At 38.3% G+C, this 13,080-nt stretch overlaps 2 protein-coding genes and 1 long non-coding RNA gene across 7 annotated transcripts in view; 1 reads left to right on the top strand and 2 right to left on the bottom strand.

The window, feature by feature from the left end:
* The window catches only part of LOC116167792 (apoptosis-resistant E3 ubiquitin protein ligase 1-like), a 151,829-nt gene that overhangs the window by 26,887 nt on the left and 111,862 nt on the right, over positions 1 to 13,080 (bottom strand). The window lies entirely within an intron of this gene.
* The window catches only part of LOC116167797, a 37,488-nt gene that overhangs the window by 17,272 nt on the left and 7,136 nt on the right, over positions 1 to 13,080 (bottom strand). The window lies entirely within an intron of this gene.
* Positions 1 to 13,080, top strand: part of LOC116167795 (embryonic polarity protein dorsal-like) — a 31,935-nt gene that overhangs the window by 16,601 nt on the left and 2,254 nt on the right. For 2 of the 4 annotated variants that reach the window (XM_031483320.1, XM_031483321.1), the window contains exons 2-6: positions 3,782 to 3,841; positions 11,206 to 11,500; positions 11,554 to 11,732; positions 11,781 to 12,013; positions 12,065 to 12,305. In XM_031483320.1, the coding sequence (XP_031339180.1) occupies positions 3,782 to 3,841; positions 11,206 to 11,500; positions 11,554 to 11,732; positions 11,781 to 12,013; positions 12,065 to 12,305 (1,008 nt within the window). Of the gene's footprint in view, positions 1 to 2,721; positions 3,130 to 3,244; positions 3,304 to 3,781; positions 3,842 to 11,205; positions 11,501 to 11,553; positions 11,733 to 11,780; positions 12,014 to 12,064; positions 12,306 to 13,080 lie in introns of those variants that run through there. The other 2 variants (XM_031483323.1, XM_031483324.1) reach the window with 2 other exon arrangements.

Below are 13,080 nucleotides of genomic sequence, written 5' to 3'. Positions count from 1 at the left end.
AGATGCTGCTAGTAATGGTATCTATCGCATACTGTGCGATTAAAAATGAGTTGCTGTCGAGTTACCTTTGGAATTTTTGTTTCCATGGGAAATCATACTTAACTTGACCTTCCAAAGGCGACTCGACAGCAACTCATTTTTGATCGCCCGTTATTATTGCAAAAATCAGATTGCGCAATGCCAACTTCCTTATCTATGGAGACATTTCTTTGAAATTTTAACCATACATACTTCTCGTAAATAGAAACATACAGAGATAGCTATGGGCTTTTGGGGAGTACTGGTCCGTGCGGGTGCATGCAAAATGCGCTAAAGTCACGTGCCTTAGGACGAAAACCTTTTTACTTGTTTCTTCTTCTTTTATATCAGCATCAGTCAGTGTATCATTTGTCATTCATTTTAGTTGAAATTGTCAGAAAAATAGAAATTGAGCTCAAGAAATTGTTCAAGTTATTGCATCCAACTTTGTGTTTACACTCGGCAAGTTTTCTTGTCAAAGCGATTTGAACAAGAAATTGATCAATTTATTGTTGATACAAAACCAGTTTAAAATAAATAGTTAATCTCTGTTAATATATTCCAGATGTATCAACATTGCATGCGCAAAGTTGGGTTGCGCATGCGTAATTTTTGTTTTCATTTTCATAGTTGCTTGAGGTTTAAAGAATGTATACTAACTAAGACAAAAAACCAGACATTCATATGTTCTTTGTAACAATGGCGACCTCCCTTATATCCTTAAGAATATATGTGTATCAATTTTCAAAGCGATCGGGCGTTTCTAAAGTTGTCGTGCGCACGGACAGACACGAAGACAGACATACAGCAATACAAAATTATAAGCGATCTCTAGGATCACTATCGCAATCGCAAGAATAAACACGTCGATAACGGTCGATTACGCAAAAATCAGCACATTGCGCACAATCATAAAATAAATTTATGGCGTTACACTGCGGCATTCGGAAGGGCACTGTGGACGGAAATATGGGACACTGCGATGCACTGTGGCACACTGTGACGCTTTGTGGCACACTGCAACACACTGCAGAACACTGCTAGACACTGTACAGTGCAAAAACAAAATGTGTACACATATTGCGGGCAGTGAGAGACCCCTCGGTAGCTATAATAAAATAAGAGGGAAAGGGGAAGTAACTTCTCGCGGTGGAGGGATCTAGATTCTAGATCCTAATAATTAGAGCTCCTGCTGTATAGGCAAATTCGTTCTCTGTTCCTGAATTTTCGCCTCTTAAAAATTCCTCGCAGCGGAAATATTCGTTTCTAAAGAAAATTCAATATATTCCAAGCAAAACCGCAAATGCTCTTGAACCACAATTTTCCTTAACGTAAATTTGCTGAGGGAAGGTCGAATTTTCTAACAGCGAGCTTTTATTATCTTCCTAGTCGAGTTTCTTCTTCCTTATGGTGCCCGAGTCGACTATTCCTGGTGAGTTTCTTGGGCCGGGCGTCAATACTCCAGCCGGCGAATATTTCCGTGAGTGATTTTTTCAAGTGCAAATCTGAGATTTGCGTACACGAGTGAGCAGTGAGCAACAAAAGATAAGCGTATCGGTCATGTGAAATTGTTATGTTTAAAGCCCGTTTGTAACGAATCACTTATTTAGTCAAATTTTTAGTCCTTTTTTCTTCAATAAAGATAATGCTATCCTAAAAATGTCATAAATGATGAAATTGTATGTAACATTCCATAATATTGTCAATTTTTTAGTACCAGTAAAATATTGACATTTGGGAGACTAAATATTTATCTTCTCTAAACTAAGGTCTCTATCTACTGTCAACGTATAATAGTGACCTTTAAAAATGAATATAAATTTAATTTTAATTTTACAAATTCCCTATAATCTGTCTGTCTAATAAGTTACAAAAAAATTGAGGGAAAATAGGACAGATTCTAAACATTACAAAAATAGGACAACTTTCAGTTCCTAAAATAACTACCAAAAAATTGATCAAAGTTGATGTATGAAATTTTCAATTGTTTTGTTCCTAAAAAAAATGATTTAAAAATTGACTAAATAAGTGATCGTTACAAACGGGCTTTAGTCACAAGAGTAGTTTTACTGCACTAGGTACCTACTTAAAATTAATATTAGACGTGACCTAAAATCTGAATCAAAATTTTGTTGCTCACTTCTTACGGCGTGTCTCGGTCTAAACAAACGCTCAACAGTCAGAATCCCGTGGGGTACGCGATTGTTACGCCACTGCACGCCATGCATCTTTGATCAACGTTTATTATAATTAAGAAACGCCATGCATAAATTAATTACTATTGCTCTTGGTTCACATAAAAAAGGAAACTCAGTGGATGAATCATTGTAAACTACTTCTGTTGCTCTTAGTGCATTATAGTTATTTTACTGTCCCATTTACCTATTGTCTACCTGTCATCAAAATGTAGGGGAAGCATGTTCGTTTGGCGCCATTCAAAGTAGGGGTATCATTAATAACTCATTTCAATCGAAAGGGTGGCTATCACGCACAGACTTCCCGTCTCCACTGCTGGCGGTATTCGCCTAATTTCGAACGCACCGCGCGTACGGCGGCAATTAGAGGCCTATTGACGTAAATTGTCGAAAGAGAAAGTGCCACCACTACTATCTACGAGGCGCATTCAGATAAATAAAAATGACAGTCGACGCAAGCCCAAGTTTTTGGTTAAATAAAACAAGTGCGGGTCGTTCCATTGCGGTTATTATTCTTTGGACCGCAACGCGACCACAATCGTCGCGCGCGCTTTTCAATAACGCGAACCTGCGCCGTCTCGTTCTCATCTCCAGCACGTGATAGGAATTAAATTCATTCCACGCGCCCCGGGCCTTAGTTCACTAGTAGCTGCTTCTGCGAAAAGTCGTTCGATCACCGTTTCCCGAAATAAACTTTCGTGTGCGCCCCGAAGTTGCTCTTTGAAAGTTTTGTGCCGTTTTCGTGTATGCCAAGTGCGTTTCGCCGTTCGCGATTTTTGGTGAAAATCAATCACAGACGGATTTGTTTTATTTATAGTTTCCTGATTATTATCTGTTTAGTGTTGTTGGTGCTGTCATTAATCGTCGACCTTGATACTATACTAAGTACGACTGGCGCATAATGATGGAACTTAAGGTATGGTCGGCACTTTTATCACTAACTTAAATGGGCATTGATTCATATCATTTTTTTCCAACGATACGTATAACAAACTGCGCCTATACGTCTAAAAGCGACTCTTTTTTGTTAGGGATCATCCCAGTAAGCGCGGTCGCTCATTCGAAATAATCATGGATGATCACGGGCTAGGTCTGTAGATTTATACTGTGTGTCTTGTTTGCCTTTTTCTCTGTGCTACAAACTGCATGCAAAAAGATAATGAAACTGGCCGTCTCTCTGTGGTTCGTTGGTTGCACGATCTCGCTTAAAGCCGTTCTAAATTTATCGGTGAATGAACGGAAACATTTTTGGCACGGCATTTTGTTTGCTCCAAACCCGACCAATTCGTTAATCACCTATTTTTCGGATTAACAATTATGTAGTACTTACCTTAATTAGACTAATTTTAAGTAAATACATATCACCGACCCTCACTTATCTATCACACACTCACTGTCGCTAATTGCTTCGGTTAATTTATCTTAATTGTTACCCAAATTTTAGTAGTTGTAGTTGGCTGTGGTTGGCTGTAGCGAAACCTTTTTTTTTGTGGGGTAAATTAGTAAGATAAAATAACCGCACTAGGTACTCGCAATTGACTGCGTGCTAATTTTTTTTTTAAATTTAGAGTCGCCCCAGCATCCCGCCGCCGGACTAACCGACGACAATCTCAACATAAGTGATGTCAGTAAGTATCTTATCACTCTTTTGTTTCTTGCGCCATCTCGTAAATCGGCGTGAACTATTTAGGCCATCCCGTTCCAGAAACTTTTAACGGTCTTTAACCTCTCGTCCAACTTGCACAATTATCTAGAAGATACTTATCGAATTCTTAGCCATAATAAACAGCGATACGTTATCTCGAAACAAGTCGAACCGAAAATGATCGAGTTGCAATCAAAACGTTCCGTAGAGACGCGAACTGGCCGACTGCACCTACTTGTCCAGAGGCGCGCGTTGAGATTTTTTCGCAAGGAACACTGCAGAATGTGGGGCTATTTTCAAAAATTGCTTGTTAATTACACACAAATTCTTTATCATTTTTCGTGTGTAGATGTTACAAAAAATTAAAGCATAAAGGATTGTTTAAGTGTCGATTTTCACGTGGGCCATGGATTTTCACCTGTTCGAACTTTTTTCTTGACAGGGAAATTTTATATACGCTTGGGCCAACTGCCGATCTAAAATAGTGATAGATCAGTAAACCTGGAAATGATTCGATCGTTAGGTCAAAGTACACTTGGTCACCCAAAAAACGCATGAAGTTCACTTCTTGGGCGCTGAGGTAATGTGTTTGGGCGTTTTTCTAACGTAATTGATGTTATCGTTACCGTAATCGGTAACTTTCACAATAAAGAGATGCAAGAATCTTCGTTTCGTCGGGCATTTCAAACTCTTGCGTGACTGGATTCTCATTTCTTCGGAGTCTTCAGACTTTTACAAATTTTTCATTGCAGGTCCTATGTTCAATTTAGCTCCTTTCTACTCTCAATTCTTCTCACACTTTGGACTCATCGTAGCTTTTTTTTAATTCTTCAATTGTTTTCCCATTGAAATTCCTCCTATTCGTCAGATCTTCAGACCTTTCAAATTCTTAAAATTGTTGGGTTTATTAGGTTATTTATACGTTATTTGCGATTTTGGTCATCCGGCTTAACTTCTTTTCAAACCTGAGTCGCCATTTTGTAGTATATCTATCGAGAATGTGCACCTTCCATTTTGAGCGTGATTCCATGACTCCTACGACTGTACGAGTTCAATAGTCACAATTGTTTCGCAGGCAATCTATAGCAATATGGGTGTCGTAGGATATGTTTTTGTGAGGGAGTCTGCAGAGTGGGCACTGTCAAGGGATAACGGAAACGGGGAGTCGGAAGGGGGTACTCCCAAATTGAAAATCGAAGGTCTGGACGGAGGGGCCCAAAACTCTACATCCGAATATCTCGAAAGCAGAATTTCGGAGGAGGTTAAAAGCAAGTTGCTATTGATCTGTATTTTCGAAATTAGAAACTGTCTTACTAAACGTTCTGTTATAGTTTTTATAATAATTGAGATATAGAGATGGGCATTTGTTTTGATAATTTGATTATTTCTAATCGGATCTGATTTTTTGAAACGGAATTTATCATTAGACAAAACTGCATTTAACCTAATTCTTATGTTCAACAATAAGAAAGTTACCAATTTAATCCTAAATTAGGACACACTGTATTTGAATCATAATATTACCTTTGTAAATGATTATTAATTAAATACTTAAATTACTGATGGCCTTTTAAACATAACTGCGCGTGTAAGTTTTTACATTCAAAACAAGATAATTGCGGATGAGAAATGCAAATTGAATAACTATATTAAGTAATTAAATGCTAAGCAGTTGGACGCGTAAATTTAAATTTGTAAAATACATACACCTCCAAACCCCAGAGAACTATTAGTAGATACGTCACGAGAACCAAAACATTTGCAGTTTTTTTACGGCGATCTTTAACAACATACCTAAGTGGAATGAGGATGATTCATCATTATATTATTGCCAGTTTTATTCAAGGCAAAACCAGTTGCATTGTACTACCAACTTTTTTTTATTGTGTTGAAGTATCGCGTAAAACTTTGATGCAGGCGAATCCTAACCCTAGGCGCGCTATTCAAATGTCCATTTTGGGAAATGGTACAAATATCATCGGAGTTGGACTTTGTCATCTTACAAAAGACGAAATCCAAATCAAATGTTTTTTGGAGTTTTTTTTCATTCAGAATTTGCATGAAGATCAACTTCCTCAAAATAGTGCGACGTTGATCTCCTCCGCAAGTAAAAATGTCTTGGCACAAGCCAATGGAAGATTCCAAGTTTTTCCATTGGTTGGGCTCTCGAGGGTATGGTCATGTGACTTTCGGCTTTTCCGATTGGTCTTTATCACCGTGCTCCACGACCCCACCACCATCAATGCCTTTAAATTCCAGCCACCCGTTTGAATTTTGATATGCAGTCGTGTCTGTGCGCTTCCAAATATTCCTGGTAAGTTTTCTCTATTTGCTTTGTTGTTTCTAACGCATTTTAAAACGTACCAGTGCAAGTGTCTACGGTTCGGTCTTTTTACAATTCTTATATATAATTTTGTTGGTTTTTTATCAATTACTGTGGCAATGGCCTTTGCGGGAAAAATGAGACCGATTTGGACTGGTTTTGAATTTCCCAAAGATGTTTGAATTCGCTGTTCACTCTCATTATAATAATTATTGAACTGTTTCAAGGTTAATGTTAATTAATTTTTTTCGTTTTAGGTTTAGTAAAGAAATAGCCGATAAAAATAGTTAAAGATATTTTGACCGTAAAAAGTCCAGTGATCTAGCTGCGTTTTCCCAAAATGATCTTCGTCATCATGCAAAGCGCTTTTGGACTGTTTTGCCTTTTCCATTTTTAGTGTTTGTGCTTTTAGCCATGTAGGTATTTTACTACCTAATGGGTTTAAACTGAATTTACCATGGAATTACTTTTGTAATTATCTTCCCTTAAACTACTTCTTCAATTTTGAAGATTTCGTCCATGCGCACTTAGGCCTCATATTGGGAGTTGGGACCCATTGTAGCTACTTTCTTCAAATTCGCCTAGTGTCTGCGGTGTTGGATTAGTCATATGACAAAATCAGGAAATGCTACCGGTTCTACGCGATTTATTACAACTGGTCCGAAGGGAATGGACCAGGAGGAGATTTAATGACGTATGCTTTGCGTGTAACGTATTGTTTTTTCTATTGTGTTTTTGGTTGTTTGTGAATTTAAAACAGTATATTAAATATAAATTCATAAATTCTGAGTGAACGTACGGACGGACGGACATTTGAAGTTTTTCGTAAAGTGGCCGTTCGCAATACTCGTGCTACATAATAAATAAAGTCACTAGATATAGAAAGTACCGCAATCATCCGCCATTTTTGGGCAAATTTGCTGCCAACTTAAAAAAATTGACAAATAAAATCTGAATAGCTGACATTTTTATAACCTAACTTCATAGTACTGTCATGTTTTATAAAAATATATACAGATATCTCCAAAGTGGAACAATCCCTAACATTAAAGTTACTAAAATCTTGTAACTTCCGCCATTTTTGGGCAAAAATCATGCGTTCTCTCTCTAACACACGAGCCCAATGGATAGCGGTACTTTCTATATTTAGTGACTTTAACAATAAACTGTATTTATGTATAAGATGAAAGGTACATAGTGCTTTTGTTTAGAAACAGCCCCGCCCAGCAAGGCGCGTTGGTGGTGGTTGTTTATGAAAACAATCGAAGTCAATAACTTGAGATTAAACTGCACATTTTGGGTTTTTTCGGGACGAAATTCCCAAACGAACCGTTTTGGATCTTTGGTTTACTCGAAAAAATGTTCTATTACGTAATTTTTTACTATTTTTACTTTACACCCTGTATGCGTGAGAATTCAATGCAAATAGACTGAGATTTGCACGTATGGGTCATTAAACAGTCTGCTGTGTCAATTGTTTTCGTTTAAGATAAGTTTTAAGTTTCTGGATTGTAAACCCAACGAGTGTTTAGCAATTTTACTTTCGTTTATGAATTTTTCATTGTACAGGGTGTCCCATTTTCTATTAGGGTATCTCCGGAATTGTGAGTGCTATCAAGAGTAATATGTGTCCTTTTGGGTCAAACTGAAAATAGTAAAATTAACATTTGAACATGTTCCCTCGGTTAAGAGCTACGGGGAAAATTCAAAACATTGTCAATTTCAGAATGACTATATATTCTGCCGTTTTCCAAACAAGTATACAGGGCCGATTGAAAAAGTAATCGGACCTAAACTTCATTTTTCAAATGGAACACCCTGTATATTTTTATCTGAAACAATAGAATATTAAATTCTTTAAAAAAATAACACTAAACAAATATTCATTCAAAAAGATTTAAAAAAAATTTTTAATCATTTGAACCTTTTTTTAAATTTTAAAATATTTTTAATTGTTTTGAATCTTTATTGTGTCGGATTTTTTAAAAATAGAATATAATATGCTATTTTTGTAGATTGAAATATACACTGTGTCCAAGATAAGGATGCCCGATGGGATCTCCGAAACCATAGAAGATACGACAATGGTCAAATTAAACAAAAGATGGGCAATTATAGAGATATTATCATGCTTTAAACAAAACTAGACAATTCTGATTAGTTTCGAAGATATGCTCGAAAAAACGGAGATCTCGTTTTTACTTTTTCTGATGTTATTTGAATAGATACAAAAAAAATAAAAAATACTTTCTCATGCCCACTTTTTGAGCTCTATAAGACACCGTTGATAAATTTTCAATACGACGTTTCGTATCGGAGAAATCATTACCAACTGTATTTTTATATGGCCCGTAAAAAAGTACAGGGTGGTTCAAATTCGTGGCTCACCATTGGAATCTCCATCAGAATCTCCGTAACGGGGACAGATACAGTGTAGATTAAATGGAGCCAAAATTGTCCCCTTTTTTGACTAAAAAATTTGAAATTTTTGAAAAATCTTTCGGAGATTTGTATAACACACAGCACGCTTAGATGAAGATACGAGAGAAGCTACAGGATACTAGTTTTTTATTTCTTATAGACGCCATATTGGATTTTTACGGAATGAGATAGAGGCCAATAAAAGAAAAATAATGACGTGTCCTATACTTTTACATAAATTTACAAGAAATACTTCCAAATCGAATGTTTTACATATATTTGTTTAAAAAAACATCCACGGGTAACTAGATCTTGCTGAATCAACATGGCTATGATGGCAAGTCGTTTAAATGAACTTATTTTTTGTCTTCTTATCTCATTCCGTACAAATTCAATATGGCGTCCATAAAAACTAAGAATGTATTAGCCTACAGTTGCAATAGATGTCGCGTATTATGGAAATTCTGAGAACAGATTCTGATTCTTCGAAAAAAAATTTCCAGAAAAGGTGCTAACGTGACCCGTCCATTTCCCACCTCACCGTTTAAACTAGGTAAAGTGAAAATGTGACATTTTCAGTTTTTCTGCGATATCTTAGTCATTTTCAATGATTTTTCAAAAACTTCAAATGCGTTTTTTGCGTCACAACTTTGGCCCCACTTAAACTACACTGTATATCTCACCGTTACGGAAATCCCATTAGTGAGCCACTAATTTGAAAATCTCCAGACGGTATTATTAAGAATACAACGATATACGACACAAAAAAAACCAAAGTTGGAATCTCTGTTGCTTTCAATTTCAACAGGATGGTGCACCCGCGCACAACGCTTTAATCGTGTGAGAATATTTATTTGAGAATTTTTCCGTTTTTTAAAAATTTGTCCGATTTGTGCGCGGGTGCACCATTCTGTTGGAACCAACCGTTTTCACTCTCTAATTGCGCATATTTTCTCTAATTTGACCGTGGGCGTATTTTCTACGGTTTCGGAGATCCCCATGATAGACATCCGTATCTTGGACACAGTGTATAGGGTCTTTCATTACAAACAATTACGTAAGGTTTGATAAACTTTTTCACCTGACCCCGTATACTTATTATAAAAACGAAGGATTATTATGAGGCGCCGTTTGTGTCATAATTAAAATCGGAAATAATGTAGACAGATTAACAAATATATTAGAGAAATTAACAAATATATAAACTTTTACTCAGAATAATATATATTTTCGTAAACAATATATAAGTATATCACATCAAAAGTGAATATTTTGAAACCTTTATATATTTTTGACCAAACTTTATATATTTTTTCGTTCACTGTGGTAAAAATTTATAGAAAGAGTGGTTCCACCGGTTCATAGTAGAGGGCGCCACAGTCGTTAGTTTTCCACCAAATAAAATAATGAATACTTCGTTGTGGTGTGAAATTTGTTTTTTTGGTGCACAGACCGGTGACCTCTACATACCAAAAAAACAAGTTCACACCACAACGAAGCATTCATTGTAGATTCTATTTGGAGGAAAACGACTGCCAGTGGCGCCCTCTACTGTGAACCGGTGGAACCACTCTTTCTATATATTTTTACCGCAGTGAACGAAAAATATATAGTTTGGTCAAAAATATATAAAGTTTTCATATTACAAAATATTCACTTTTGAAGTGATATACTTATATATTATTTAGGAAAATATATTTCTGAGTAAAAGTTTATATATTTGTTAATTTGTCTACATTATTTCCGGTTTTAATTATGACACAAACGGCGCCTCATAGATTATTATTCACCAATCACATTTTTCTGTATTTATTTATGAATAATGAAAGTATAGTGTCATTCACAATTTTTTATTTTCCCTCGTATCTCTTAAGCGATCCAGTGTCTTCAAATTTTGATTTTACCAGTTTAAGTCCTACTGTCTTACCCAAAAAGAGCACATAACGCTGAGTATCAAGAACAAATAGATTTAACTCTCTAAAATTCTGATAACTCGTTGAAGGTTCGACAGTGTTTTATTTTTGTATGCAAATACTGGTAGACTTCGCTCTCACTTCCAGGATGGGCGAGCAGTTGTTTGATTCCCTCATCCAGAATACGACAGGGTCACCACAAGTATCTTAGTTTTAAGTTGACAGGTTGCCTTCGGTGCTTGATTCTTCACATGGTAGGCAAACCCAAAGAGCTTCCGTTAAGACTATAGGAGGTACTAGCAACAGAACAGTTTAATCCACGTACAGTTTGCAAGGAACTTGTAGTTTAGGGGTTGCAAAATTCTGATAGTTTAATCGGAAGAAGTTCTCATCCATTCGTCACAATCTTTGTGATTTGTGTGGCATTTGGATTTGGCGTGTGACTATTTTTCGTTGTTTTTTGTATGTAAATTTCAAGGATGTTGTTTTATCGTGAATAGGTAGTAATTTCCAGGCGATCCACCAAACAAAGACGTGAAAGATAGTAAAAAACAATTGAAAATTGCACGTGACCGGAAGAGAACGGACTAAATTTGAGCGCACTAGCGTTCGCGCATGCGCAACAAGAATTAGCAAATTTACGCGTACAGTGCCTGCGCAAAATCTTATTTGTGACGTTTTTCTTTCCAGTTGAAGTTATCGCGACAGATCCGGATTTCGAGCAGTCGCGCAGTATGTTCAACGGCGTTCCCGAAGTGACGCGTTCCCCGGCCATGGCGCAAGTGCGGCCGCGAGTGAGAATAATCGAGCAGCCGGCGTCGAAAGCGCTACGCTTCCGGTACGAGTGCGAGGGACGCTCGGCCGGTTCCATACCGGGCGTTTCGAGCACGCCCGAAAACAAAACCTTTCCCTCGATTCAAATTGTCGGCTACCAAGGCAGAGCGGTTGTCGTCGTGTCCTGCGTGACAAAAGATTCGCCGCACAGGTGAGTGTTGCGCGAAGCGATTGTGGCCGTACTTTACCGATCTCCTCTCGTAGGCCTCACCCGCATAACTTGGTTGGGCGTGAGGGATGTAAAAAGGGAGTTTGTACGTTGGAGGTTTCGCCCGAGACCATGTCGGTTACCTTCTCCAATTTAGGTATACAGTGTGTCAAAAAGAAGGATATAGAATCGGCGTTAAGAGTACGAGAGGAAATTCGCGTCGACCCATTTAGAAGTAAGCTATCCTCTTCTTAAGTCTTCCTTTTCAAACTTTTGTTTTTAGCCGGATTTTCACACCGAAACCAACCCACATCGATAGACTTGAACTCGGTCAGATTATGTTTTCAAGTGTTTTTGGAAGGCGACCGAGGCAAATTCACGGTACCGCTCACGCCTGTTGTCAGCGATCCTATCTACGACAAAAAGGCCATGTGCGATTTGGTCATCGTGAAGCTCTCCGATTGCACAAGTTCGGTTGCCGGTGGTACTAAAGACGTCATCCTTCTCTGCGAAAAGGTACATAGGGAATTGGGGTAGCAATTGCAGCTTACATTTAAATCACTTCAGGTTTCAAAAGAGGACATTGAAATTCGTTTTTACGAGGAGAGGGATGGACAAGTCGTCTGGGAAGGGCGCGGTGATTTTCAACCGTCGCAGGTTCACAAGCAAACCGCCATTTGGTTTAAGACACCTCCCTACAGAAGACTGGATGTGACAGAGCCCGTCAAAGTGTTCATACAGTTGAGAAGACCGTCGGACACGGCGACCAGCGAGCCATTGCCCTTCGAATTGCTGCCATTAGACGCAGGTAGGCCAGCGTTTTGGTCTTTTCGACGTAATCTCGCGAAGAAAGGAAATTATAATCTTTTCAGTAGCATCTTGGCTAACGACGTTCTCCCCCTTGCAAAAACTCAAATTGTACCTAATTCTATCACAGAAAACAATAAAGCAATCGAAACCGTAGAGATTCCCGCCGAATCTGAACCGGTCACTGAAAGTGCAGTAGAATGGTGCGACTACTCGGAGGTAGACAAATGCTCAAAAGAGTCCGAGTCTAAAGAGGATCCCTGCCTCAACGACCTTATCAATGAGGTCGCGGAACTCGACGAAATATACTCCGACTCGCGTTTGCGCGCATCCCCGGAAAACTTAGAGAACGACAAGACCCCCGGAGATTTCGACGACACTCGGACCTACACGAGTTTACAAATGGCCTTTAAAAATACATTAGAAATTGACATATCAGATAAACTCGACACGATAACTCCGCAAAGTCCCCTAATCGATATTGTTAAATTGAAGCGCGAGAGCGAAATCGACAAGCTACCTCCCCTTCCACCCAAACGTCAAAAAAAGATCGTCACCGACATCTGCGATCCGTTCGTGCCCGAGCCGGAGATTAAGCCGATCGCGCGTTCCTCCTCCTTTACTACCATGCCTCGTTCGCAGTCGCACGGCGATATGGCGCCGGGTAAACGATTGCCGCCCACCCCTTGCTCTACGCTGCCAAATCCGAAAAAGCGCGGATTTTTTTCGAAATTATTCACGAGAAAAAAGGGCAAGTCGACGCCGGCGCTCGACAG

Source organism: Photinus pyralis, unplaced genomic scaffold (genome assembly GCF_008802855.1).
Source record: "Photinus pyralis isolate 1611_PpyrPB1 unplaced genomic scaffold, Ppyr1.3 Ppyr1.4_LG4, whole genome shotgun sequence".
Taxonomy (NCBI): domain Eukaryota; kingdom Metazoa; phylum Arthropoda; class Insecta; order Coleoptera; family Lampyridae; genus Photinus; species Photinus pyralis.
The sequence above is the reverse complement of the archived record's forward strand: the minus strand, read 5'-3'. Positions and strand labels throughout refer to the sequence as shown.